Source organism: Apium graveolens, chromosome 5 (assembly GCF_009905375.1).
Source record: "Apium graveolens cultivar Ventura chromosome 5, ASM990537v1, whole genome shotgun sequence".
Lineage (NCBI taxonomy): Eukaryota > Viridiplantae > Streptophyta > Magnoliopsida > Apiales > Apiaceae > Apium > Apium graveolens.
Genome location: NC_133651.1, coordinates 28,457,672 through 28,484,259, shown reverse-complemented (window position 1 = coordinate 28,484,259; position 26,588 = coordinate 28,457,672). Strand labels below are relative to the sequence as shown.

The window sequence follows — 26,588 nt, the reverse complement described above, 5'->3', positions numbered from 1 at the left end:
ACAACCAACCAACAATCATTTCACCCAAAAAACAAAGATTATTTCATTTTCTTCACCTTGCTCTCGGCTTCTTCTTCTTTTCCAAAGCAAGAATTTCAAAATTCAAGTTCCAAGCTTCCTTAATTGGTAAGATAATTATCTAGTACTCCTTATGCATAGATATAGCTATCCTATAAGTTTAAGCCTCTAAATCATTCACAATCTTCTCCAAGAAATCAATGAAGAAGATAATGAATAGTGATTTCAAGATTTTTAACTAGATTTTTCTTGTTTTTCCTTTAAGATCCAAGCATCCCTAAGACATCTCAAGGCTTCTTAAGGCTTCCTAACTATTCCAATCACTTCAAGGAAGGTATAACATCTCCAAACCCTAGCTTTACTTTGTATATTAGGATGATTTTGATTGTTATGGTAAAAGAGTAGCTTGATTCTTGTAGGTTTAGAGTTTGGGTTGGAGTGGTAGTGAATTGAATGTTGAATCTTGTTGATTAGTAAAGGACTTAAGTATAGTTTTAAATTCATGTTGAGAATAACATAAATTGGAGAACTTGAGGTGTTGGGGCTGTTGTAGTGTGATAGGGATGGATTTTGGTTATATGAATGAATTGGGATTGATTGGTGGTTGATTTGGAATGTTTTAAATTTGGGAAATCGCGTAAACATAGCCGTCGTAATGTCCGATTTACTTTAGGCTGTTTTGTTCTTAACATTAGGACCCGAGAACTCCCTGCTAGGTTTTGACCATTGCCATGATTAGATATTTCATGTTGCGAGCTTCGTTTTGATATGTGGTTCGTTTGATTCCGATATACGGTTTAGGAGAAACGGCCGTTTTAAATAACGACGTTTCGCGAACGAACCATTACCCCTCGCCTTACTTTGAAACATAGGTTAAAGACCTTAAAGGACTAATTGGAGTATGAAACATCTATGTAAAGTGTAATAGGCAGTTGGTAAGACACTCGCGAAAGAATCGCCTTAAAACTCGTAATGGTTAATTTATTAAAAATGGTGGAGCCGAGGGTACTCGAGCGACTTAAGTGAATCGTTAAGCGCAAAGCGAGCGTTAGAGTCTAAATTGGTTAAAGTATAGATTTATAAGTGACTTTGGTTTAATTCCAACTTATATGTTGTTTATAGGTTACCAGACTCGTCTCAAGCCAATTGTAACCCCCAGTCGCTGAGGCAAGTTTTCTACCCGTATAAACTGTTGTTGTGATGTATATGTGTATATGCATGATCTTGTGATAAATGCATATTTGTTAGTAGCAAATTCTTGCGATATATTGTAGCATGTGATATGGTATATACGCATGCCTGTTTCGTATTCTTGATGCATATATCTGTTGATTCAGTTGATAATACCTATGCTAGAGATAAGCGGTATTTGAGTATACCCTTAGTATAGGGGACCCAAAGGTGAACATATTTCTAAACCGGGAGTCAATGTTCCCGAGTATATTATATATATATATATATGTATATATATATCGGGACTTAATGAAGTATCTCGTAACTTCATTATTTATAATGATATTTCAAGGATTGAATCTATTCAAGTCTTATCTTGTAGTCTCATCTGGGTGATGAACTTTTGAAACTGATTATAACTTGAACGGTGGTAGTTCAAATAGTATTCGGATATAAGTATATGGGAGTATCTTGTAACTTCATCTTTTAAACTTATATCTAGTAAATGATTATCTTGTGCATGTCAAAGATTTTCAGAAAAAACGTTGAGACAAGGTTAGATTTATGAGATCACCTTGCAACGATATTTTATACAGTTATAAACGGGAACTCTGTGTATATTATACATGTCAGAGGATTTCAAAGATTGTGAAAAGTATATATGTACATATATACTGAATATTTTGTGACTTGGTCGCAGTAAGATATCAAACTTGGTTCATTTCTTCTTGACCAAGACTTTCATGAGTACTATGAGAATGCTCATATATTGTAAATCATTATACATATTATTTTGGTGGGCTTGTTGCTCACCCTTGCTTTCTTCTTTCATCACACAACATCAGCTAGACAAGATGAACAGGACCAAGCTTCCAATTCGCAAGCGGTTAGAAAATGTTCCGCAGTTTTCTGGAAGCGTTGATGCCGCCGTAGCTGAGGTAGGAGCTACCAATAGGCTAGGTTTTCAACTATTGATGGACCAAATTTATGTATATTTATGAATTGTAATAATGGCAAAGAAATGTAAATTTATTCAGAAACCCTTTTAAGGTGTATTGGCATATAATTGTGGAATAAAACGACTTGTGATTATTTTTGGATATTCATCTCTGAGACTATAACTTGTGGTGTGTGTGTTTATGGTGGGGTCACAATACAGAATAGTTGATTATTTATTAAGATTGGGTGTTATTAAGGGAAATGGAACTCGTGACAACCCGGATCCCCGACCCCGGATTTGGGGGTGTTACATATATGGTATTTACATTATCACTGACAAACAATCCATATTTATTTTTTACGCAACCGACTATCAATCATGGTTGTAACATAAAAATAAATTATACATTTTTAAGACTTATTATTGATATTCATGATTTTTTTCAAGAATTCGAAGGAAAAATTGTAATTATATCGTTATTTAAACCGTTTTAAAGTTTCTTTCACGACTCTAATATTTCTTCATATATTAATTTGATAACATTGTATATTATTCTCCTAAAATTAAATATTTTTTAATTCAATTAATTGTTATAAATATCAGTTGAACTGGTTAATTCCTTCAAATTATTGAACAATATATATTTTTTCATTAAATAATATAAAATGCATTGAATCAAATGCTACAAAATAGTATAGATATAAATTTTATTTGAATAATTCAAAATATTAAAATAATTCAAAATATTTGTACAATATTATGTTTATCAATGAATATTACTTATCTAAAAAAGTATTACTTATCTAAAAAAAATTCTTTTTAAAAAGCTAGTTTTTTTAAAGTGAAAAATAAAAAATAAATTGATTTAATATATCATCGTAGTTTTAACAAATCTCGTGAGATCTCATATCCAATTTCGAATATGCTTAAAATTGGGACAAATCCAAAAAATAATAATGCGTTACCAGTGAAGTTAGTAATTTTAATATAAATAATCAATTGACTTGATCATATAAATATCTCAAACACATTAATTTATATTAACATAAGATTTTAAAAAATTCCACATTATTGGTAAGATATTCTCGCCGAGCTTGTAATTTAAATTTACTAAACGTAGAATGTGATGATGTTTTTCGGCCGGGTCATGTAGTCAAATTTCGAGTATTTTTTGAACAATGGGTCAAGTTCTAAAATGTATTGACTCATTATAATTCGAACTTATCTAAATATGTAATACCAATATAGATTATTTATATATAAGCGATTCTATTTTCAATAAATTTTTAAAAAGTATATATGTACATTTTAATTACTTTTTATAATAAAAAATATGTTAAAAATATCTGAGATAAATTTTCAAACTAAAAAATGATTAATAAATAAGATAATAATTCATTTATGTACTATGCCTAACTTTATATCTGGAATTCAATTCTTTAAAATTAACTGTACAAATATTCAAGTAACTATCCTTTTTTTTACAGAATTTAAGTAACTATCTTTAAAGTTAAATAAAATATTCATTTAACACACTTACATATTATGTGTATGATAAAAAATACATGTGACAATCTGGTGTATTGGTATGAGTTTGTATAGGTGAATGAAATATCTCTAGTTTGATTCCCACAAATCACATCTTTTATATAAATATTGAAAATAGGGGTAGTTTAGTCTTTTCAATGAGACTTTTTAATCTCATGAATATTATGCCCTTGTTTTCATATTATATATAGAAGAGATGATATATAAAATATACATCACTCCAACCCTGAATTTCTATGTAACCCTAATCCTATCTTATTCTAATTTTTTTTATTCATATATATATATATATATATATATATATATAACATGTAACTTTTAAGTCATTTTTCAATATTTAAGGTACTTTTCAAATACATAATTATGATTATAAAAACTATGTTTATATATCATTATTATTATATATATATATTAATGTACTCTCTAGGCCTAGGCGGTATAGGATAATTGATAAAGGGAATAGAGATGATGCTAGAGATCATATTGAGAAACAGAATAATTCCATACGGGTACAACTCTTATTTGAACGAAGTTAAAAATGCGATCTTTGTTGTTTAATAGAACAAATACTAATACCTTAATTGAGTCAGTCAAGATAAAATATGTTTATCAAAGTGTATAAAATATTAACATTATGTAATATTAAGTATAAAAATGTTCCTTTATTTTTAGATAAATTAAAAAAAATCAAATATAATAATGTTAAGATATTTTTTCTATTTATTTTAAAATATTTTAATATATATTTTCAACCAAGCATAATAATATTTTATTCTTATATTATAATGTTCACTTTAAAATTTAATTATAGACGGCACTGTCTACGTCAGCCCCGTAAAGCAAAGATTACTATAATTCTAGGTTGTTGGGTGAGAGATAAATAAGCCCCGTAAAGCAAAGATTAATGTCGTGCCTAAGCCTGACCATCTTCCTCATGCTTAACTGTCAGGGTTAGATAAATAATAAAGTGAGCTACAAAGGCTCAGCAAGTAACTAAGCTAAATAGAGAGACTAAACTCTTTAACAGAATAGGATAATGGACAAAGTTTCAAAGATTTTAGAGGAGGTTTCAAGATCGGGTTCATTCCAAGGTGGTAGTTCTACAACCATTACTTTATAAAAATATTTCCTTTCTCAAAACTTTCATAAAACTTTTTCTTTATCAAAATAATTCTCTTCAAAACAGTTCTTCTCATCAACACTTTTCTTTCATTCATGAAATCATTTCATTTTCAAGAAAACAGTCCAATCATCTGGACATTTCTTTACATAAAACATCTTTACTCAATTGGAGTGTATGACGCTCTGGACTGCACGGGTGATCAGCCACGTACAATCCCTGTACCGGACATTACATCCCCTCTGGACGTGAATAGGGTTACCAAAAGGCTATATATTCAGCCTTTTAAATGTCAGCCCTCACTGGACTTCATAATGTGCCAGCCCTCACTGGTCTTCATAATGGACCGGCGTCACTCGGACACTTACACTTCCAATTAATGGAAATCCGTAAAAAGTAAATGGATATAAATCTTTCATTGTCAAAATGCTTTTTTATTTTAAAATCTTTACCATACCTTTGAAATCATTGAGACTCTTTCAAGTCTGAAATCATTCTTAATTTCAATTCAATAAACTTTATCACTTTGCAAGGGTAGGGTATACCAAAACAATCATCATTCAGAGAATCAAGGTATCATCAACTTGAAAGCATTTGCAATGGAAATAAGGTATAATAATCAAAAGGAAGGAAAGAAACAGGCTACCACCAATATATAAGGCTAATTGAAGGGTGACCGTAGGTATTCAATCATAACATATGATCACAACATAGAAGGCAAGGATTGAAATGTTACTTGCCTTATTCGTTTCCTTTCTTATCCACAAACCTACTTTAATGTCACCTAGTGAGGTCTTTCCTTCCTAAACCGAGCATTCTCACTTTCTGAATCTACACGCATAAAGACACTATTTTAGTATATTTATAGTCAATCGTCGTTCACCTTGAACGTATAAAACTATTCTACACATATGATATCAAATCCTGACTCGTATTTATAAATACTATCTCAACATACAAAATAGATAGAGCTCGCATATTTTGAAATTTGGTTCGGTAATTATTTTTGGAAATACTTATAACTATTGTTACAGAAAATAGGGTTATCAGATTCTTTTTGTAAAATATTTCACCACGATACGAAAATAATTTTTCGTAAAGTATTTATAAATATATAATTATATTTTCTATTGGTATTCCTGATAATCACAGGATACATTACCGTATTTCCGAAATTAATTTATCAGAAATCGGGCAGCGTCTCCTCTATTTGTCGGACTACCCGTCGAAACATAATCAACGCAAGCCAATCATCAATACAAATATTAACTATTTTTGTTTCGAGAAAAAAAATTTATGAACTAAATTTATTTATTTATTTATAATTTGTAGGACTCAGTTAATACATCACGGTCCCCCGCCGGCTCACCGAGCCTCATCGCCGACAGCGGTAAAATTCGCGGGTGCCCGATTAATTCGGGTTTCTTACATGAATTCCACCGATTTATCATAATAATTTTCCGCACGCAAATCTTTATATCACGAATATAATTCAAATAATTTTCTGAAGAAAATTAATAAAATAATAGTAAAAATCTCAATCAGACAATAAACACGCGCCCACGCGCACAACCGGAAGCACAATCGAAAGAGAAAAATAGAGCACGACCGGAAAGAACACAACAACAGGCGGCACAACACACACGCACAACATCACACACACGAAACGAAACGAAACGAAAGGGCGGACGGAAAAGTACCGGAAACGGAGTACAGCCGGAAGGGAGAAGGGGAAAACGGAAATAGAGGAAGGGGAAGGGGAGAGAAAACGAGAGAGAATTAAGTGTTTAATTAGTCAGCTCATTGAGAGAATAATCAATAATTGCTTGAGGTCATTCGGAAGTTTGAAAGAATTAAGTGTTTGATTTAATGTTTAGCTTAATCTAGTTCTGGTTCTGGTTCTTCTCGTATTCTGGAATCAGGGAAGTCTTGACGGTTTTTTAGACTCTTCTCAGTATTTTTTGTTCTTTTTTTCCCCGTATTGTCTGCTCTCTATAAATGCTTTGAAACATGACAATTTTAGCGCCTTAATAGTTTATTATTTTTCCTTGGTTCTAATTTAAAGAACATGATTTCAAATGGGTTCACAATATGCTTACTTTTGGTGCGAATATAGAACTCGATCAGATGAAAAAAAAACTGTTTACTTTAAACCTACGGGTACGGGCTACAGTTGTTTACAAGGTTAATTTAAGGGTTACAAAAAGGTGCCTCCACGCAGGATCGAACTGCGGACCTTCAGTTTACAAGACTGACGCTCTACCACTGAGCTATAAAGGCTCATAACATCTTTTTTTGAAAACATTATATAAGAACATATATGCAGGTTTAAGAAAATTATTGAAAAGTTTCAGTCCTCATTGTCAAACTCTTCTGTTTGTTTATAGTTGGACAAAATTAAAGTTCACAATTCCTGTAGTGATTAATTTGTGCTTGTCTTTTTTTACTCGAAGTTGTTCCGATGACACTGTTAAAGAGCTCAGTTATGCCAACATTTTCATCCAAATTTTATTTGAAGACATGAAGAAAAAACGCAATACTCCCTATTAAACAATGTCTTGTCTCAAATATTTTAAGTTCTTTCGTCGATTATCTAATCCTTTGCTTCATTACTAGTTGCGACATTTATCTTTTCCCTGTGTTTTGTCTTCAGAGTATGTAACAGTTAGAACCTCCTTTCTTTTGCGATTTTGTTAGTGTATCTTTATCTTACACAACTGACATGTTTTGACCTTTTAGATTTCTGTCTTGCAGTCTGTACTTAAAATATCAAAGAAAAATCGACCTACTTTTGGTAATTTATCTGTTGAATCTGCATATTTAATTTTTCTGCATTAGATAGTTATTCTTTTCATGTTACTTGTATTAGTGATTTACTGTTCATTTGACAGGTAACTGACTTCATTTCTGTTATAATTTTTTTAGTTCAAATCATGATTAGTGCAGGTTTGTGCTCTTATCGGAACTGTAAAGGATGAACAATTTAAAGATATGAAAAAGCAACATGTTTTGAATGTTCGAAAAAATAGTCCAGTTAGCCCTTTTTCTTTGATGTTACTTTGTTAGGATTCTTACTCCTTTAGCATCATCCATAGGTAATGACTTGATAAGATGCACACAGTAGTTTACTTGTTCAAGTCAAGTTGTTATTTATCAAATCAAAGCGAGCTGTGATAAGAGGGTACTATCTTACAAATGACAGTGCTAGTGGTACATAGCGAGGCACTACTTCACACTAATAATGCATAATTTGACACTACTACACACTAATGCTTCCAATCAATCAACGCAATTATTAAACAGGTTATTGATACTCTCGTACACAATTAATTTAATCACCTCTGTGCTTTGATATGATTTCTCAGTCCACACAGCAGCGGTACATGAAATACTTCTCCATGGGACGTCCACATTCTGCACAGACCACCATCTCCGGTATGCCACCATCAATACCTGGAAGAATCAGGCGATTGCAGTGGAGCGGAGTGTGAAGATGTTCCAAGTGATCCTGGAGTGCAGGGACAAAACCTTTGACCTTTGCATCCTCCTCCCACTTTGGGAACTCATCTAGGGTTGTCAAAAGTGTGTCACCCTTTGCCTTGGCGATACCATCTGTTCCTATACAGAACAAAGCCCATCCACGGTCACTACTATCAAATGTGAGCATTGTGAGTACCTCCTGTGCTATTTGATCATTCTCAATAGTCTTTCCATGCTGCATTTTTGAGTAGAACATGCTTTCTAGTCGTGTCCAAAAGTACCATATGAATGTGAGGTCGGTCCAAGCATGACTTAGCTGGTCTGTGATGATTGTTGTGATGTTCCTACCTGTTCTTTCCTTGCTGTTATGCTTCCCCACATAAACCATTTTTAGATCTATTTGCGCAGCTTGTGCTACAGCTTTTGCTGTAGATGTAAACCTGCGTATCCATTCTATGTCCTCTCCTCCATACAAGCAGATGTATTTTCCTTGTGCAGCCTAATAAAATAAATTTACAGAGTATAAGAAGTTTAAAGGAATGCGGGGAGAGATGATAACATAGAATATTTCAATTGAGTGAATATGTAACGTACCCATTCTAGCATGTCTGGATCAATTCCATCAACTAAGAGCTCGAGTCTCCAAGTCTCTGATTTCCATAGTGCTTCCTCTTTAATGCTAGTGAAAGGATAGGCCAAATTTCCCCATATCCAAACCATATGAAGTGCGTTTGGGCATGCCACTTTTCCCTGTGGATCCAACACTACCAAGATTTGCTTTTTGGCGAAATGCCACACCTCCTTGATGTACTTTACAACTGCTGGTTCAAGCATCGTAGGGTGATGGATGGTGTACCATGGCATCATTGTCTGCAGTTGTTCAAATCGCTGCTGATGCTTATCATTCCATGGAATGGACCTGTCTTGAATTGGAATCCACACCAGATCATAGTGGAGCTCTGGCTTTGCCCGCGACTCATTGTATATGTGAGTAAGAACAAGCAGTTGTTCTGTAGAGAGGTCAAGATCTGAAATGAGTAGTAGGACACTCTTTCTTCGAAGTACTTCAATGCTGACCTGTTTTTGTTAAATTTGGATAATTATTTCGTGTTGTACTTTAGTATAGTTAGAATATAGAAATTTAAAAAAAATTCTATTACCCTTGTTTTAGTGGTGCCATCTACTAGCGGCAGCATATCATCCTTGGAGTATAACAAGGCCTTGAGAATTTTCATGTTGTCAATATGCGGTGTTTCAAAGAGTCGGATGAGCATGTGAAAGTATTCATCATGTCTTTTCTCATCTGCATTCAATTGCATAAATATTGTTTGCTTGATTACCTAATGTTACATACTCAACATTACCATTGTCAAAAAATAATTTGACGCGTTAGAATTCATCTTTGGATTAAATGAATTAAGAAATGGGCTTACCAATATGTTGATGGCAATGACCAAGTTGTGTGGTAAGATGTTCATGTATATTCTGAACTTTGTGTGCCAGGCTTGATATTTCCCATGCTTCTGTGGTAGCTGTGATGTGCCTGTAGCAGTTATATGTACAAAAGCGATTAAAAAGTATGTATATTTTTGTACAGATTAGTGTAAGCCTGCAAGGTATAATATGAGCAAGAAAGGCCATGTACGACTTACTGATGGCTCATTCCTAATAGGCTTGTCAGTTGTGAGGCGCAGGTCACCAAACTTCGGATGAGCCAATAAGCAGCAGTGGGGACAAGAGCCATGGCTACTGACATTGGTGGTGTTTCTGGTGATATATAGTTACTTGGAAGCTGTTGGAACTTAATGATGCACTTTGTGACATCCATTACTGCCTTTATAAGGTTACTGGCAGCATCAAACTGAGACTTCAGTGTTTTTGAGTGCTCCACAATGTCTGGCAATTGCTTGAGGATAGCTACAGACTTGGCCAATGGATTTGTGGTGTAAAGCTGAGCTACAAGCCAAAATTGTCCATAGTTAACCGAAAATGCTGCTAGTGATAACACAATTTTTGCCTCCCAGGTATAGCTTGACAGCATGTTCAGTATGGCCATTGTTGAGCCATGTGCATCTGCTCCCCCGGAACACTTGCACTCCAACTGCCAACATGAATAAACTCTACTGTCATTTTCACTAGGTATGAATAAAGGCATCATACATTAATCGTCAACTAATTTCCCCAAAATCTGAATATTATTAATATACTCTGATATTACTAACCTCGCAGGAAACTTTATGTATGGTATAAGCCTGTAATTCCAGCATTCCATCAAAACCAAGCAGAGTTGCCTTCTCCTCAAATGTGTCAGCGTGTGCATGAGTGCCCTGCATTTAAGAAGCAGAATCAAATTAGTAACTGATACAACTGTCTAACAAGTAAGTATATTCTTGAGCAGGTGAAAGATGGGAAGAAAAATTAAGCTTTATGTACATTAATTACGCCTTCAATGCCTGGTGAAGCACGACGCAGAATTTCTTCAATGACAAGCATAGTAGGTTTCACATCAACCTCACGACCATCTGGGGCATGTGTTGACTGGATTTGCTTCATCATGGCACTGTCATCTGACGATGAGAACATCCGACGATCAGCTGTCCTCTTTACGATTTGCTGTTGCTGCTGCTGCATCTTGGAATGCTGCACTGTGGTTAATTCTGTCTTAGTCGACTTGATAAGGCAAGTTGAGTTATTCAACTGGAGAGATTGAGTGTGTGCTCTTTCTGTGACCTGATTTCAAGCTATATATAATGGTGTAAAATAGAAAAGAAGCCAACTGCATCAGTACCTTACTTGTAAGGATCACTAAACAGAACTAAAGGCTATGTTTTTGAGATAAGAATCGTCATAGTGTTTCCTTGGCTTTTTCTTTATGAAAGTTTGCAGTTTTTTTTATTATTCTTTCTTAAACTGCAAACATATTTAATGCTAATTGGTTCCAACAAACCAATGGTAATGAAGGAATAAGGAGTTCATGATTAAAAAGCTTGTAGCTGGTATGAGACTGAATTAGCTGGTAAGATTTGGCAGTTTAGAGGCTATTAACGTGAACTAGTTATCCCTCCGTACTTTAAAAATAATAACAGAATGACAAAAACAATTCCAGTTCTCACTCATTAAGAAGACATCAGTGTGTGTGTGTTTGTCACAGAAACATGTATTAAGAAGTAACTTAAAAAGCTGTACATGCAATGAAGTGCTGCATTGCACATATGTGCATGTCCTAAAACAATCCATAGCTACACCTGTCGGTTGTAATTCTTAATACTCTTCGCTGCATATTACTAACTCCGTTCCCTTCATTTCTTTACAGTTTTTTCACACACGCATTTTAAGTCAATTATAAAGTATATTTTCGTAATTTATTTTTAAAATTTTCTTTTTTTTTTTATAAAAGTTTGAACATTATATTTTTATTTAGAAGATAAAAAAATTTAAAAAAAAATTATACATCTACATTTAATAAGAGTATTAAAGTGCGTACGAGCCCCCGTCCCCAATGTAAAGAATTGAGGGTGACCGAGGGAGTACTAGTGAACAAGTGATTTGTGTAAAAATTTACATTGCTCAAGAAATTTCAATGTCGTCAGTAAATACAAGTTTTTTTTAAGTATGCACTGGGCAAGATATGAATTTGCAATTAATCAGATCTCAGGGTTTTATATACAGTATCCTAAACTCTGTTTTATATCTCTCCTTGTTTGTAATTTGTAAATTAGCTTTTCCTTACATATTTAGTACTCACTTGTTATCAACTAAAGTTCAAGAAACTTGCACAAAATGAATGTATACAGTTGAGCTATAGTTTTATTTACTATCATCTTTACAGGTTGAGACCATCAGTTTACTCTTCTTCTTGGTTCTTTTGTTAGTTCATTTATAATCATCTAAACAAACATACAGGTAAATATATGTTTGTTATCGGTTTAAGCTGCATATTTTTGATCATTCCCTAGGTTAATAGACATTTTCATGTAGTCAATGTTTATATCATTGTAATTCTTTACCTTAAAACTAGGGCCGGCTCTGGACTGTAGGAGATCTCAGTAAAAACCAGTTTCTAGGACATATCTACACATTACACACCACATCGTTTACTAGTTTTTATATACATGGATTTCAAAATTTGTGGAGTCTTAGGACCCTGAAACGCAAGTATTACTTGTTTATAGTATTAATTTTAAGGCAACTAAACTCGTAGGCTATATTTGTTTTATTGTATTAATTAAGGGATGTAATTATAATTTTTTAAATTTTCTAATTTCATATTTATTTTGTAAAAAAATAATGAAAAGTTATGCCCGGATTGTAATTTTTTTAAATTATTATATCACATATTTGTTTTGTTGGAGTAGAGGATATGATCTAATACTTGGTGGGACGAAGTATTGTTTTATTTCCTTCTACAAATTATTTTTTAAAAGATTATAATCACTCATTATTATCCCATATGAAATAAATATAGGATTGGAAAATTTAAAAGAGTATTTTCCGATCCTAAAAACTATCCCTCAAAATAAACATTGGATAAAATTTTAAAATATTATATTTCAATTCTACGCTTAATCTTTCTAAACAAATATAGTATGAGATTATTTAATCGATATGACTAATTTATATGAAATTAATTATCTCCGAATTATTATCCCAGTATTATAATCCATGAAACGTAGAATCATTAATGTTGTGCTCTCGAGATTTTTTTGGGAGAGAAGAGATGAGATGAGAAGAGAAGATAAATGGTATAAAAAAATAAATCAGTCGTGTGCTCATAAAAAACTCTCCCAATCATTTCTCTTCTCTCAGTCTAGGAAGGAAAATTTTAAAATTATATTTTTTCTTCTCTTTTTTTCTCTCCATTTTCAAACTCGGGAGATATTTTCAAACTCCGGAGATATGCCTTAATTCATGACCTCGAATTCCCAGTTTTTATCGGTTATTTATCTTTTAATCTGCGAAACAAGATAAGGGTAATTAGAGAATGAGTGAGTTGTGGTGCAAGGAGAAAAGATAAAAGTGTTCATCTTATCCAGTAACACCTTGTGTTGTGTCATGTGTGTGTCTAAACACTACAACATCAACAACATGCATCTAGATTCTAGCTAGCTTTACTGCAGTGCAGACTACACATTGATCTGTTTGATATTGACGTTGAGGTGTTAAATATTCTCTTTTTCTTTTTTCTTTTTTCTTTTGAAGTGTAAAGCAAAAGCAGCATAAAGCAGCATTCTTAGAAATTTTTCCATACAATTATTTTGATTATTGAGTTTGGTACAATTTATTAAAAATAACGTTTTCTCCGTGTTTCTTAACCTTTTCTAGAAATAGAGAAAAAGAAAAAATAATAATTAATAAATTATATTTATTTAAAATAAATTTTATTACTTTTCATTTTATTTTTTTTGTACATTGTTGGAGTGTTTAAGAAAATCTATAAGTATTATTTTTCCTCCCTTTTCATCATATAATTAAATTCTATTTTTTCCTCCAAATGGGCCTTGTCACGGTTTGAGTTTGGGTTACAGCGTAAGGCTCAAAAAGTTAAGTGAACATAACATAGTGGGCCTTCAGATGGGCTGTGAGACAGAGTGACAGTTACGATATGGCGGGGGAAAGATAGGAACAAATAGATACAGATATCGAGGATAGAAAAGATGCTTATAGTAGCGTCTGGTGTCCGCTATTGTGCGCCTTTTACACATCGCTTGCTAAACTACACCTCTTCTTCTCCAATCTCTCACTTCTCTTCTCGATTTCACTACTCTCGAAACCATTTCTTACGGATGGAGGTTCTCTCTCTCCCTCTCCCTCTCCCTCCCTCTCCCCCTCTCCCTCCCTCCCTCTCTCTCTCTCTCTCCTTTTATCTATTCGTTGTTTTGTGACTGTTGCTTTTAATTGAATCTTAATTCATTCATTTCAATTGTAATTTGTAATAGATTAAATTGGATTATTTTTAGTTTAATTTTTTGATTAATAATAAATAGTGATTAAAACACGTGAAAAATGACTAGAATCTAATTAGTTATCAAAGATAGGTTATATGATTATTTTCAGATTTTTTATGTGGCTCTAGCTCACCTTGTATGTTGTTTTATTGCCATGCTTTATGATATGTAGAGGTAAGCAGGCAATTTAGGTGCAAATAGCGTATATGGCCTTTGAGTCTGGTTTTGGAACATTTTAGGACAAAATGGAAACTTAGGCAAAGAACAAAAAGTTGTGTAGAGTATTGAATATTGCAATTAGGCAGTTCCGTCAGTCCGTAACTTTGTAACAAATAAATGTTTGAGCCTCCTGCCTAATTGAGTAAGTACTACGTAGTGTATAGTGTATTATCTTCCCTTTTCCGTTGCATTTCCAGCGTTTTTTGGTTCATATAGGCTACACAACAACTTGACGATACATAGTCTATGTCACCTCACTACTGGATTCACGTTGGAAAAAACCTATGGAAAGTAATTGACGGTTCACAATCGTAGAATGTATAGGAAATAAATTCACCGTTCTTGTGTATTATTTCCTTGCAATAATTGGCAAACTGTCTGTTTCAATTTCAACTTTTGGCCATCTGAGGTGCAGTTCTGTATTAGCTGTTTGTTACATGTTTGTCCACAGAGATACTTTTCTGGAAGTAGCGTCAAGAAGAACAATGCAATGGTCGGTCAGTTGCAGCGTTATGGTGTAATAAGCTCGCAAAAAGTGGTTGAAGTGATGCAGACTATTGACAGGGCTTTGTTTGTACCAAATGGGGCATCAGCTTATGATGACAGTCCCATGGGTATAGGTTACAATGTCACCATTTCTGCACCTCATATGCATGCCACATGCCTTCAGTTGTTGGAAGAGCATTTGAAGCCTGGAATGCATGCTTTAGATGTTGGTTCAGGTATTTTTATTCTCCAAATAATTACGTTAACATGTTGTTACGCTTAGTAGATTACGAACACTGCTTTCTGCTGTAATGTTTGCATATACATACTTTTTTGGTCTTAATGTTCAATCACTATCCAGCCAGCCACACTAGTAAAGATGTTTTAGCAGTGTCAGATTGCGAATTTGTAAGCTTTCGGGGATGTGTCGGTTTTATGTATGAGGCCATTCCTAAATGTTGTGGCCTGAACACAGGACTTTCTTTGGCGCTATGATGGCAAAAGCATATACCAAATTGTCAAAGCCAGTAAGAAATTATTACTTATTTTGGTGATAAAACTAAAGGATAATAGAATGATAGGGAAGCATATAGTGGGACAGACGGTAGGAAAAAGAAATTGGAAGAGGTGAAGGAGATATTTATAGTTTCCACTTTTAGTGGGCAGAAAACCTAAAAAACAGTTGGTAAAATTTAGTCATCTTGAGCATCTCTAACCATGCATCTATATCTGCTCTAACTGTGAAATGTTCTATTTTAAAGGTATTATCCTTGTAACAGGTAAAATTTGTTTAGACCGTGTCTAATGATCTATATCACTGGGCTTTCAGACTTTCTTTAATCCTAGTTATTCTTTATTGTAGGAACTGGGTATTTGACTGCATGTTTTGCGGTTATGGTTGGACCACAAGGTCGTGCAGTTGGTGTAGAACACATCCCTGAGCTTGTCTCCAGTTCAATTGAGAATATTCAGAAAAGTAATGCAGCTCCATATCTAAAAGAAGGATCCCTTTCGGTGCATGTTGCTGGTATGTGTTGAAAATTTGCAGCCTCTGTCTTTTCTTGTTTGTTTTAGTGATGATTTTATTTTGGGCAAAAATGTAGCAATGTATAGCACATCTTCAAGGAAGCATTGTCTAATAAAAAGGAAAAGGAATTAGATGGATACGTGTTCGATTTTTTGTTAAATAATTACTGGTTTAGTTAATATGATTTAGTACACTAATTTGTCTCTAATCCCGTACGTGATGTAGATGGAAGGTTAGGGTGGCCAGAGCATGCACCTTATGACGCAATTCATGTCGGGGCAGCTGCACCAGAGATTCCAGCCTCACTGATTGAGCAGTTGAAACCTGGGGGCAGGCTTGTGATTCCAGTGGGCAACTTGTTCCAGGAGCTACAGGTTATTGACAAGAACATGGATGGCACTATAACTGTTCGCAGCGAGACTTCTGTTCGTTATGTTCCACTGACGAGTCGAGAAGCTCAGTTAGGAGGCAATTAGCAAGCTTGTAGCAAATGTATCGTTTTATGTAGATATCCTTTAATATGTTGGTGGTTTGCAAGAAACTCATTTCCTGTTTTAGCATCTTTGATATTGTATCGTCTGTACAGAGAGTTGACATTTTGCATCAAGAAGAAATGTAATTAAATAAAATAATTATGCAACATTTTTTTTGTTACTTGTTAAAATATTTAAATATATATTCTGGTAACTGAAAACTCAAACTACTTTACTCAGAGAAATACTGACACTATGAAAGTAATATGCATGTATAATTTTTCAATTTGTAAATAATGTAATTATTAAATTTATTTGCAAGTAAAAACAAGGATATAAGCGAGGGAAAGTGTCCCCAAATAGTCCTTTCTATTTTCTTTTTTTACATTGAAATCACTACAAAGTGTAAAACTGCTATTTAACACACAAAAATAAAAGGGCTTTAATTAGCAAAAATTAAAAAATAAATTTAGCAAAAAAAGTAATAAATAAAATAAAAAGGGGGGCTTTAGAAGAGATACAAACTGAAGATCCTCCTTTCCCTTTGGAGAAGACTATACATACAGGAAAGTTGTAAGTTTTGTTTCCCCTAAATTCTGATTGATATCAATCCAAGGCGGAGGAGATATGAGAAGACGACCTGGAATTGGTGGATTGCAGACTGCTGCAGCTGCTAGAGTTTGCTCTCTCTCTCTCTCTCTCTCTCTCTCTCTCTCTCTCTCTCTCTCTCTCTCTCCCCCTCTCCCTCTCTCTCAATCTCTCTCTCTCTATCTATCTTCCTCCCTATCTCTCTGATCATTACAACGATTACAGGATCAATACAGATTGCTTGGAGAAAATGTAGCAAAACTGAGAACAGACTTGATGAAAGAGCAGCTCTCTACCTTTCGCTCTCAATTAGAAGACTTCGCTCGCAAACACAAGGTCTTCTAACTAACTTCATCTTCTTATCTTGCATTCTAATTTACTCAATTTTGATTTCTTAATCATGGTTTAATTGCAGAATGACATTCGTAAGAACCCCGCATTTCGGTCTCAGTTCCATGAGATGTGTGCTAAAGTTGGCGTTGACCCTCTTGCCTCTAATAAGGGTTTTTGGGCTGAGCTTCTTGGCATTGGTGACTTCTACTACGAACTCGGTCCGTTTCAGCCTCTTTTTTAATTTTCAAGTTTCCACTTCCTATTTACTCTCTGTTAAATACGACTTTGTTTCATTGTTATTATATCAAGAATTCACTACACTGATTAATCTAGATTATTTAACTTAATCTGGAAAAAATTTTACCGCGAGATTTGAGGGACACGTTTTGATCATGTGTTGTGTACTCTTTAAAATGCGGGATACTGTAATTTGAACCTTTTTTCCCTGTTGCTGTGTTAACCTACGGGATTGTAGCATCACCAATATTAGCTGTGTGAAGTTTGTTGATTTGTTAACTTATATACCCTGCAATTTTTCTGGTGATACAACTGTAATTGCTGTAGCTCGTGCAGTTAGTCATTTCTTTAGTATAATGCTGACTCGATTTAACCCCCAGTTAGTAAGTTACTATGATAAGTTACATTTAGGTGAAACATACTTGTTAATTTATGTTGCTAACAAGCACAAGGTTTAATGAATGCAAGCTACTCAATTAGACAGGAGTACAAATTGTTGATATATGCTTGGCTACTAGAGCTCACAATGGAGGTTTGATAAAGTTGGAGGAACTCTGTAAACTTTTATGCCAACGACGTAAGGGTGCTCGTGAAGCTGTCTCTGAAGATGATTGTTTACGTGCCATTAGTAAACTGAAGGTAATAATACTCAATAGATAGCCTAGTGCGAGTCTTTTTAAAAAAAAATTATTTTTATGCTAAAATATCTAGTGCTAGGCTTACTCATGAAATTGAATCAAGTACGAGTGTTAAACACAACGTTAGTGCTCCACCATTTACTAAAACATGCACATGATTCATGATGTGACGAGCAACTGTTAGGTAAATAGGTGCGAGTGATGTCTTATTTTTATAAAACTGATGTATAAAAATTCATAGTAGCAAAGCATTTGCGTATGCGTTCTTCTCTTCATGTTGTTTACACGTTGATAACTTAAAAAAGTAGTTAGAGCACAAATTACTAAATTATAGCAAATGGTTATCTGAAGTTGTCATAAGAGCTTTAGGTGAGAGGAAAGGAAACTTCATTTACCTATACGGTGTACTTAAAAATTTGGATATACTAAGAAAATCGTAAGCACAAATTTTGTAGACCAATTTGGTTGAAGAGATTGTCCTGTGTAATGCTCTGTTTTTATCAGAGAAATAGAATCGCTTTGGGTGAACTTGTGTTACCTCCAACTATATCTAGTTTACATGTATCCCTAGGTCTATGACAACACAGATTTAAAATGGAGCTTTATATCCATTTTATTGTTGCATAATCCAAATTCTCTTTGCAACAGACCTCCCTTCCCCTCTGCATGTTTCTGTGTGTGAGAGAAGGGAGGGGACTTCATTTATGTATTTCCTTTTCTCTTCATTATATATGTATTACGTATTAACATGCTTTAGTTAAAACTTACAGGTATTAGGCAGTGGTTTCGAAGTAATCACTGTTGGAAAAAGAAAGCTTGTCCGTTCTGTTCCTACTGAACTGAACAAGGACCACAATGAAATTTTGGAGATGGCCCAGGTGATTTAACCTTCATGATCCCCATTATGATATTACTAATTTACTACATTCATGCTACAATATTGTTGGCAATCTTTTCCCCTCATCTTGGTTTAAGTAGCAACAGCCAATTTTTAATTAAGTACTCGAAATTACAAATTAATTAGACATCTGGCTTCTCTACCAGTATGAATGTCTTAATTAAATTTGTCTTGTTGCTTTCTTAGGCTCAAGGATTTGTGACTGTTGAAGAGGTAGAGAGAAGGCTATCCTGGTCATCTGGCCGTGCCATTGATGCCCTCGAAACTTTACTAGATGTAATTTACTTATACCATATGCTCCTCCCCACCCCCACCCCCTATTTACGTTCTAAATTTTTACATTTATAAAAAACTTTGATTTTAGGAGGGCCTTGCCATGATAGATGATGGTCACCGAGATGGCCAACGGCGATACTGGTTCCCTTGTGTGTCGTCTATATCCTCATACGTTGGAGCTGAAACAATTTAATATATAAGTATAAGTGCAATTGTACTCTTAATACCAACAAGACAAGTCATTTAAGATTCTCATTCATACATCGAATTTTTCATAGTAAGAGCTTTACATCCTGAATTCCTGATACACTAATACTGAGAATTTTTTTTTTGCTTGTTTAACTTGATTGTTATATGTAGTATGTTTTTTCGAGGAGTTATATATGGGCATTTTATTATCTCAACATAAGACAACATGCACGGACATTTTTTAAGATCCGATCTACTCCTAAAGTCCCAATTTATCTGTCAAGTTTGACTTTTATGCGTAATTTAAGGTGCATTGACCGCATGGCTTTTAAATTTTATTCACAAAAAAAAAATTGAAAAATAATCAACGGAGTTGTGCGGTCAATGCACATTAAATTATGTGTAAAAGTCAAACTGACCAAGTAAATTGGGACGAAGGGAGTATCTGCGAAAGAATGAAATGGACGCCCTAATGCATCCAGCAGCATACTAGCTTCCCTGTAATTGGTCATACTTGTCTAGGCTTGGTGGCTAATTTTATAGCAACTGTAGTAGGCAACTACAAGTATGTGCCCCCTATAGCATTTCTCTTCAAGTGCAATTGTAATTGGTCATACTTGTCTAGGCTTGGTGGCTAATTTTATAGCAACTGTAGTAGGCAACTACAAGTATGTGCCCCCTATAGCATTTCTCTTCAAGTGCAATTCCTGTGATGTGGTGGTTGTCTTCTGAAACCAATGTATAGCGAGGGAAGTTTACGAACAAAATTCACTATTACTACATCGTTCATAGTATAAACTGATACGCAACCACAAGCATGTCCACGGTTTGAAGTACTATCAAGTACAAATGTGTAACCAGAGAAGTTCATATAGTAAATCACCATTGCTAGTTACCACTTACCACAATTGATAATTTGTCTTTGAAAACTTATGATCCCCCAATAAATTTTTGAATTTACCAACTGTATGCTCAGTTATTTTTCTTACAGTTAATTTTAAATTCTAATATACCAAAAGCAAACATGAACATATAAATGAGAAAAAAAAAACGACAAAGAATTGATCAGTACTTAATTTTTCTTTTTAGAACGTATCTCGATCAGTATTAAGATTGAAGTTTTATAGACTGAACTACGTAGTAGTTGAACAATACCAGTTTACAAAACATTGACTTGCCATGGTATTATTGTGCAATTCAATATAATTTATATTTACTCATACTGATGGTGAAAAACGATAAATATGTACAGAGCAATATGATATAATGATAACTTCGTTTGAAGCTTCACATATCATGTTGATCAGCCAGTTTTGATTCAACACCTAGAGCATCGTCACATCAGGTATTTGTTTGAGCCATGGTTAGAAAGTCGGGATGTATTTAATAAAGCTTTATCCTTGTCTGGATGGAGCTACGACAAATAGGGCACAGCTGAAGGTCCTCACCACATTCACAACATGTCTACAGACAATAAACAGAAAGAAAAATGAAGTTTAACTTTTTTGCATGCGACTTCAGTTCACTATAAAAACACTGACTCGCACTATATTATTATATAATTGATTTCAAAAAATAAATTGAATAATATTACAGTACCTGATGTCCACAACCGAATGCCATGTCTCTAGGATTAGTAATGCAAATGGGACATAGCTATCAGAAGGCAAAGAAGACAAAAGTTATCACTGATTCTTAAGTAATATTAATATATAAACATTCCAATGTAGATCCACTTTCAAAGTACTATAAAACCAGGTCCACGAGTACATTGAGAAGTCATACAGTGAAAATGAACTTACATTGGCATCAGCTGAAGAACTTGGAGGCTCCCTACTGCTAACAGATGGTGCTTGTTTACGGGAAGCAGGTCCACTCTCACGGAAAGTACTAGACTGTGAAGGCTTTGACGCCCCTCGAGATGCCATGCCATAGTGAGGCGGGGGAAGAGGAATCCGATCTATTGCTTTACCTCTCTGTGCACTGTTGAATAAAGGCAAATAAATTCAATAACTATTTTAAAACAAAGCATCATCCTATATTACCATGTAATGTGAGAAGATGAAATTTTACTTTAAAATATTAAGCTCTAGTGTTGCTTTATATTGAGAAGGTATTTCCATTAATGCTGCAAGTGCGAACTCTGCCTCTTTCCTGGACCGGTTCAGATTCTTTGACATAATTTCTGTAAAATTTACAAACTATAGAAAATAAAAACTGGTCAGTAACGCAAACATAAAAGCATGCACTTACATTAAAGCTAGGACATTCCTGTTACTTGCCTGGAAGTTGTCAAAGGCTCGAGCAGGTATATTGTCGTCAAATTCCCGCATCATGTCCCATGGTCCATCCCCAACACCAACTAATATGATTGATAAAGGGTATTCACTGTACAAGTAAAAATAAGAATATTGGTAGGTGTTTGGGTATCAAAGTCAACATCAAGAAACTTAGCAAAAAGAGAAGTCATCATCAAGAAAAAATCCAACAACCGAAATCACCTGGCTTTCACAATTGCTTCCACAGTTTTTCTTTCCTGAGGGCTTAGCTGACCACGTTCAGTATCGACACTTCTTGTCACCTATCATCATCGAAAGTAACTTATAAAATTCTGGTACATTAGAACCAGATATGTATTCAAGCAAGTAATTATAGACATGTTTTTCATGCGATTACAATTCTCAGACTATTAGCTTAAAATACCTGCCCGTCAGCTATTATCAACAGAACATGATACTGGCCACGACTTTGTTCAACAATAGTGATCGCCATTTCAATAACGGGAGCAAAAGATGTTGGACCTGTTGAAACAAAACGACACCATTACCAATATATTCTAGCCCTAAGCCCCCAACCAAAAAGGAAGACATTAATCAAATAAAAACCTGCAAGTCTTAGTTGTGGGACTAGCTCTCGATATCTTGTCAGCACTTCCTCGAATCCTTCACAAAATTTCTCATCTGGATAAAAACTGAACACTTCCTGGTCATGCGTTGAAGCTGTAAATGTAAAAAATCAGTTGAAGTCCTTGGTCCAGACAACTTATTTCAACTAACCATTTGTTAAAAGCTGCATCGACTACAACTCTTTATAGTTATACTTACAGAACTAAAAATGAAAGGAAAAAATAATACCATCTCCAAATCCAAAGCAAGGAATTAAATTATCTTCATCAAATGTAGCCAATGTCTTCCCGATTATTGATATCGCTTCTTCATAAGGATTTGGATTATCTCCTATGTGATGCAAGCTTTTCCTATTAAATGATCTTGCACCTAATATTTATAAGAAGTATTAGTCGCAGTTTACAGACAGCCTGTCGTAACTTCAGAAAACTAAAAGATAACACCTGTCCACTCGTTGCTCTTGGTAAAATCAATACCAACAATCAGATTTGATGACTCCAGACCAGCCTGTGACAAAGCCTCAGTAACCTTTAAATAAGAAAGATTAGTAAGCTTTTATCTGACAACAGATGTAGATAAAAAAGGCATATAGAAAGAATAATTTTGTTAGAACATGAAAGACATAGGTCAAGACTAGCATAACAATCAGAAATTGAGATAATTTCAAGACACTAATGACATCTTTAGATCGTTCTCGTTTATTTTGTACCACATTTAGTTATTAAAAAGAAAGCTCGACTTTACCTGCTCTAAGCTGTTGAAGTTATCATCGATTCTTGAAAATTTTTGCTCGGGCCGTCTTTTAGAATCAGGGGCCCAACCACCATGGCTTTGAAGGGGGCGTGCAGATTCATATGTTTGTGTTTGTTGAGGATAGGAGGACTGTGGATACTCATTATGACTCCAAGAATTTAAACTAGAGCTAAAAGACGAATACCGTCCTGGGGCTGAACGTTTTGAACTTTTGCCACCCATTACCCTATAGAAACCATCCAAAGTCTTTTAAATTAAATCAATGAATTTACAGAAGCATCATTTCTGATTATAAGATATAAAGCATAGCCTATACATAACTCAGTTTGCTAAAAGCATATGCTAAAACATTCTAATTTAAATAATCATTACTATATAGACATATTAAAATGGAATACATGTAAAAAGTACAGGATTGATGCGCTTATTTAACAATTAAAAAGAAACTAATAAATTACCAGTGAGTCTGTTTAGCCTTTGGTCTTACAATGTCTGCTAACTGTAGAAAATTAACTTACAGATTGAGATGACATAACAAACACAAGTACTTCTTTTAAGAGTGGATGACTACTCTATTAAAGAAAACACATTTCCAGCATGTCCGGTGTATGTTCCTAGGACAAGTATAGTCGCTTATGTTAATTAAGAAAATTCCTAATAATCGGCGCTACTACTCTTACAATCCTAAGTACAACACAAGTTGCTTTTTGAACACATTTAGTGCTTTTACTAAACCTGGAATCCTAATAGGATGCTACATCAGGCGAGTCGGCATGGCCTGCATTCAATAGGCTGGTACTTGCCAGCGCCTGGATAGGTACATTAACTATTTGTATATCAATGCCATATCACATTCTGCTTTACACCAATCTACCGGTGAACAATATACTGTATATATAAATATCAAAACATCACAGATTGAATGTAAAAGTAGGATATGGTGTTTAGAATCAACTATCTAACAGGTTCTGCGAGATCATGATAATTAACTCACAAAAGTAAAAATGTAGTGAGAAGCCAAACTCTTGTCTGAGATTACATCAACTAGCATATAGCAGACAGGTACTCCCAAGTTTTACACAACTATCCAGACAGGTGGTGTTCACCATTACTCGTACACCGCAGGTTAAATGTACACATGACTCTGATCAATGCATCTAGCAATTCTATTTTTCATCATTCTGTATACATCCTGATATCCAACTAAAATTATACAGAAAAGTGAACATAATTTCAAGTGTTTCTCGAGAAAATAAAGTACAGTTTCATATTATAAAACATTAGCATCATAAAGGCATCATTGTCACAGTTCACAAACCATAAAAGTTTCAATATTTCAGGTTAAATTGACCAAAATTATAAAAAGAATTCAACAAATGAAGAAATTGCAAGTCAAAGGATAATGAGTCAAGTCAACTAGAAGAACTGGAGATAACATCAAATATCAAAAACAATAAATATATCCACAAAAGCAAACTAATCTTTTCAAGAATATACTAGTATCAATAATTAACCAAGCCATTCTTTCTCTAAACTATAATGAAAAAAACACATAATTCAAGTTGCACCGACATAAAACATTACAAACACTTTTCCATAACACAAATTACAAACCCACAACAAAAAACTAAGTACAAAAACATTAAAAAAACCAAACTACCCTTACATAATCAAGAAAACCCATCTCAAACACTCATACATTCCAAGTAATACACATACAAAGTAACTGGACTTGTCCAAAAATAAAAAATTAACATACCTGAGATAACTACTGAGTCGAGCTGTGAGAGAGAGAGAGATTAAAATAAAAATAAAGAGTGAGCAGTTAAAAATGTAAGTTAAGAGGATGGTATATAAAAGGAGCAGTGGGCGCATTACGTGGTATTTATATGTTATTTTGGCGATTTCCTAGTCCTTGATTTCACTACTGCCATTATTATCTTCTTTTCTTACTTCCACGAAACTTCCTATGATTAGATATGCACTGTATGCATTTTTCCTCTGATTGATAATTACTGTTATGTAGCAGATAGATAGTACGTAGTTAAGTTTACTCTACGTCTACGTGTGTGCTTCTTTCGACTTGAGGTAATTCTTGAATAAATTAATATTTGATAAATAAATAATTTATTTAATTAATATATTTAAAAGAATTTATTTACTACTCCCTCCGTCCCTAAAAACGTTTTCTCTTTGTGTTGGACACGTTTGCTAATGCACAGTTTTGATTGTTAATATTTTAGTATCGTAATAATATTAAATATAAAAATTTCATTATATTAAAATACTCATAAATACGATTTCAACAAAATCACTCATAACTATATTTGATCTTATAGATTAGACGTAAATTAGTAGTCAATCGTTTACCATACAGAAAGTCAAAATGGAAAAAACAATTTGGGACGGAGGCAGTATATATTAATAATTTTGATAAAAAATAAAAGATTTTTAATATCTGTCATTTATTAAGATTTAACTGTATATATAACATGTCAGAGAATATTTTACTCTTCGGGATTTTAATAAAGTCTTTTTAATGGATTATATTTTCAAACATTAGGTTTTACTATTTATTTTTTTGAAAACAATGCAAGATCTCAGGTTTGATGATAAATTTTGTTAATAAAAAGTATATTTTAACAATAAATATTATATTTAAATATAAATTATATTTTGATATCATTCATGAAAATTTATTTCGTCATAAAGAGAGGAAAGTGATACATTCACATTCGGGAGTTGAGTTTCTTGTCAACTAGTCAACTACGAGCCTAACTACGATAAGGATTCGGATATCATAAACAAGATTTTCAGGGGCAATCAATTTTCCCAAATATGACGAGGTACCTCACAGAGTTGTTTATTTTTGTGTCATATATTTTAGAGTTTCGTGTACTTAAATTTTAAATTCAAAATTGATCCATTTAGGTCTCGTGTAATATTGTGTTCATGTAATTTTATTTCTTTTTTTGTTATGGTAGTTAACCCCCAGACGACTCTCATAATCATAAATTCTCCTTCCGTGAGATTCGAACATGTGACTAAGAAAATAGTTATCTCCTCTTTAACCAACTGAGCCAACCCTTGCAGATAGGTGTAATTTCGTTTCGTGCCGTGTTTTCATTTAAAATTGAAAAATAATATAAATTTAATTTTTTAATTAAATAATTAAAATTTAAGATTTTTTGGTGATTTTTTTTACAAAATATATGAAACATATATATTTAGACCATATTTATATATAATATAATAAAATCAAGTATTATTTTAAAAATAAATATACATATGTTTATTATAAATATACATATATTTATTATAAATATTAATATTTAAAGAAA

At 33.6% G+C, this 26,588-nt stretch overlaps 4 protein-coding genes and 1 non-coding gene across 6 annotated transcripts; 2 read left to right on the top strand and 3 right to left on the bottom strand.

Annotated features, from left to right (window-relative positions):
* Window positions 1–7,007: 7,007 nt before the first annotated feature.
* TRNAT-UGU (transfer RNA threonine (anticodon UGU)) lies at window positions 7,008–7,079 on the bottom strand. Its single transcript has one exon. It is a non-coding gene; the product is annotated as a tRNA-Thr (tRNA).
* Window positions 7,080–7,923: 844 nt separating this feature from the next.
* Window positions 7,924–11,008, bottom strand: LOC141723750 (protein SIEVE ELEMENT OCCLUSION B-like). Its single transcript, XM_074525638.1, has 7 exons — window positions 10,713–11,008; window positions 10,502–10,606; window positions 9,932–10,380; window positions 9,713–9,822; window positions 9,440–9,582; window positions 8,874–9,356; window positions 7,924–8,778 (listed from the first exon to the last, which is right to left on the bottom strand). The coding sequence occupies exons 1-7, from the start codon at window positions 10,908–10,910 to the stop codon at window positions 8,161–8,163; spliced, it is 2,106 nt and encodes a 701-aa protein (XP_074381739.1). The 5' UTR covers window positions 10,911–11,008; the 3' UTR covers window positions 7,924–8,160.
* Window positions 11,009–13,903: 2,895 nt separating this feature from the next.
* LOC141723749 (protein-L-isoaspartate O-methyltransferase 1-like) lies at window positions 13,904–16,598 on the top strand. Its single transcript, XM_074525637.1, has 4 exons — window positions 13,904–14,068; window positions 14,895–15,165; window positions 15,792–15,956; window positions 16,182–16,598. Exons 1-4 carry the CDS (start codon window positions 13,934–13,936, stop codon window positions 16,430–16,432), a joined length of 822 nt encoding a protein of 273 aa, XP_074381738.1. The 5' UTR covers window positions 13,904–13,933; the 3' UTR covers window positions 16,433–16,598.
* Window positions 16,599–16,947: 349 nt separating this feature from the next.
* LOC141723748 (vacuolar protein sorting-associated protein 22 homolog 1) lies at window positions 16,948–19,712 on the top strand. Its single transcript, XM_074525636.1, has 7 exons — window positions 16,948–17,107; window positions 17,243–17,353; window positions 17,433–17,568; window positions 18,072–18,226; window positions 18,996–19,103; window positions 19,310–19,399; window positions 19,488–19,712. The coding sequence occupies exons 1-7, from the start codon at window positions 17,057–17,059 to the stop codon at window positions 19,590–19,592; spliced, it is 756 nt and encodes a 251-aa protein (XP_074381737.1). The 5' UTR covers window positions 16,948–17,056; the 3' UTR covers window positions 19,593–19,712.
* Window positions 19,713–20,746: 1,034 nt separating this feature from the next.
* LOC141723747 (E3 ubiquitin-protein ligase RGLG2-like) lies at window positions 20,747–25,239 on the bottom strand. 2 transcript variants are annotated; one of them, XM_074525633.1, is made up of 12 exons: window positions 25,007–25,239; window positions 23,239–23,473; window positions 22,938–23,022; window positions 22,723–22,863; window positions 22,474–22,587; window positions 22,292–22,389; window positions 22,090–22,169; window positions 21,871–21,976; window positions 21,662–21,789; window positions 21,391–21,571; window positions 21,188–21,244; window positions 20,747–21,052 (listed from the first exon to the last, which is right to left on the bottom strand). In XM_074525633.1, the coding sequence occupies exons 1-12, from the start codon at window positions 25,120–25,122 to the stop codon at window positions 20,972–20,974; spliced, it is 1,422 nt and encodes a 473-aa protein (XP_074381734.1). In that variant the 5' UTR covers window positions 25,123–25,239; the 3' UTR covers window positions 20,747–20,971. The 2 variants fall into 2 exon arrangements, with proteins under 2 accessions (XP_074381734.1, XP_074381735.1); XM_074525634.1 differs by lacking the exon at window positions 25,007–25,239 and adding an exon at window positions 24,242–24,826.
* Window positions 25,240–26,588: the final 1,349 nt, after the last annotated feature.

Excerpts from the sequence above, each read along its gene's own strand:
- LOC141723748 (XM_074525636.1), top strand. The coding sequence starts at position 17,057 with ATGAGAAGACGACCTGGAATTGGTGGATTGCAGACTGCTGCAGCTGCT. Across the intron at positions 17,569-18,071 it reads TGACTTCTACTACGAACTCG|GAGTACAAATTGTTGATATA; the intron begins GTCCGTTTCAGC and ends TCAATTAGACAG. Across the intron at positions 19,400-19,487 it reads CCCTCGAAACTTTACTAGAT|GAGGGCCTTGCCATGATAGA; the intron begins GTAATTTACTTA and ends CTTTGATTTTAG.
- LOC141723750 (XM_074525638.1), bottom strand. The coding sequence starts at position 10,910 with ATGCAGCAGCAGCAACAGCAAATCGTAAAGAGGACAGCTGATCGTCGG. Across the intron at positions 10,381-10,501 it reads TACATAAAGTTTCCTGCGAG|TTGGAGTGCAAGTGTTCCGG; the intron begins GTTAGTAATATC and ends TCATGTTGGCAG. Across the intron at positions 9,357-9,439 it reads ATGGCACCACTAAAACAAGG|GTCAGCATTGAAGTACTTCG; the intron begins GTAATAGAATTT and ends TAACAAAAACAG.
- LOC141723749 (XM_074525637.1), top strand. The coding sequence starts at position 13,934 with ATGCTTATAGTAGCGTCTGGTGTCCGCTATTGTGCGCCTTTTACACAT. Across the intron at positions 14,069-14,894 it reads ACCATTTCTTACGGATGGAG|AGATACTTTTCTGGAAGTAG; the intron begins GTTCTCTCTCTC and ends GTTTGTCCACAG. Across the intron at positions 15,957-16,181 it reads CCTTTCGGTGCATGTTGCTG|ATGGAAGGTTAGGGTGGCCA; the intron begins GTATGTGTTGAA and ends TACGTGATGTAG.
- LOC141723747 (XM_074525633.1), bottom strand. The coding sequence starts at position 25,122 with ATGCGCCCACTGCTCCTTTTATATACCATCCTCTTAACTTACATTTTT. Across the intron at positions 21,790-21,870 it reads GAGCCTTTGACAACTTCCAG|TTTGTAAATTTTACAGAAAT; the intron begins GCAAGTAACAGG and ends TATTTTCTATAG. Across the intron at positions 21,572-21,661 it reads CTAGAGCTTAATATTTTAAA|TGCACAGAGAGGTAAAGCAA; the intron begins GTAAAATTTCAT and ends TTTATTCAACAG.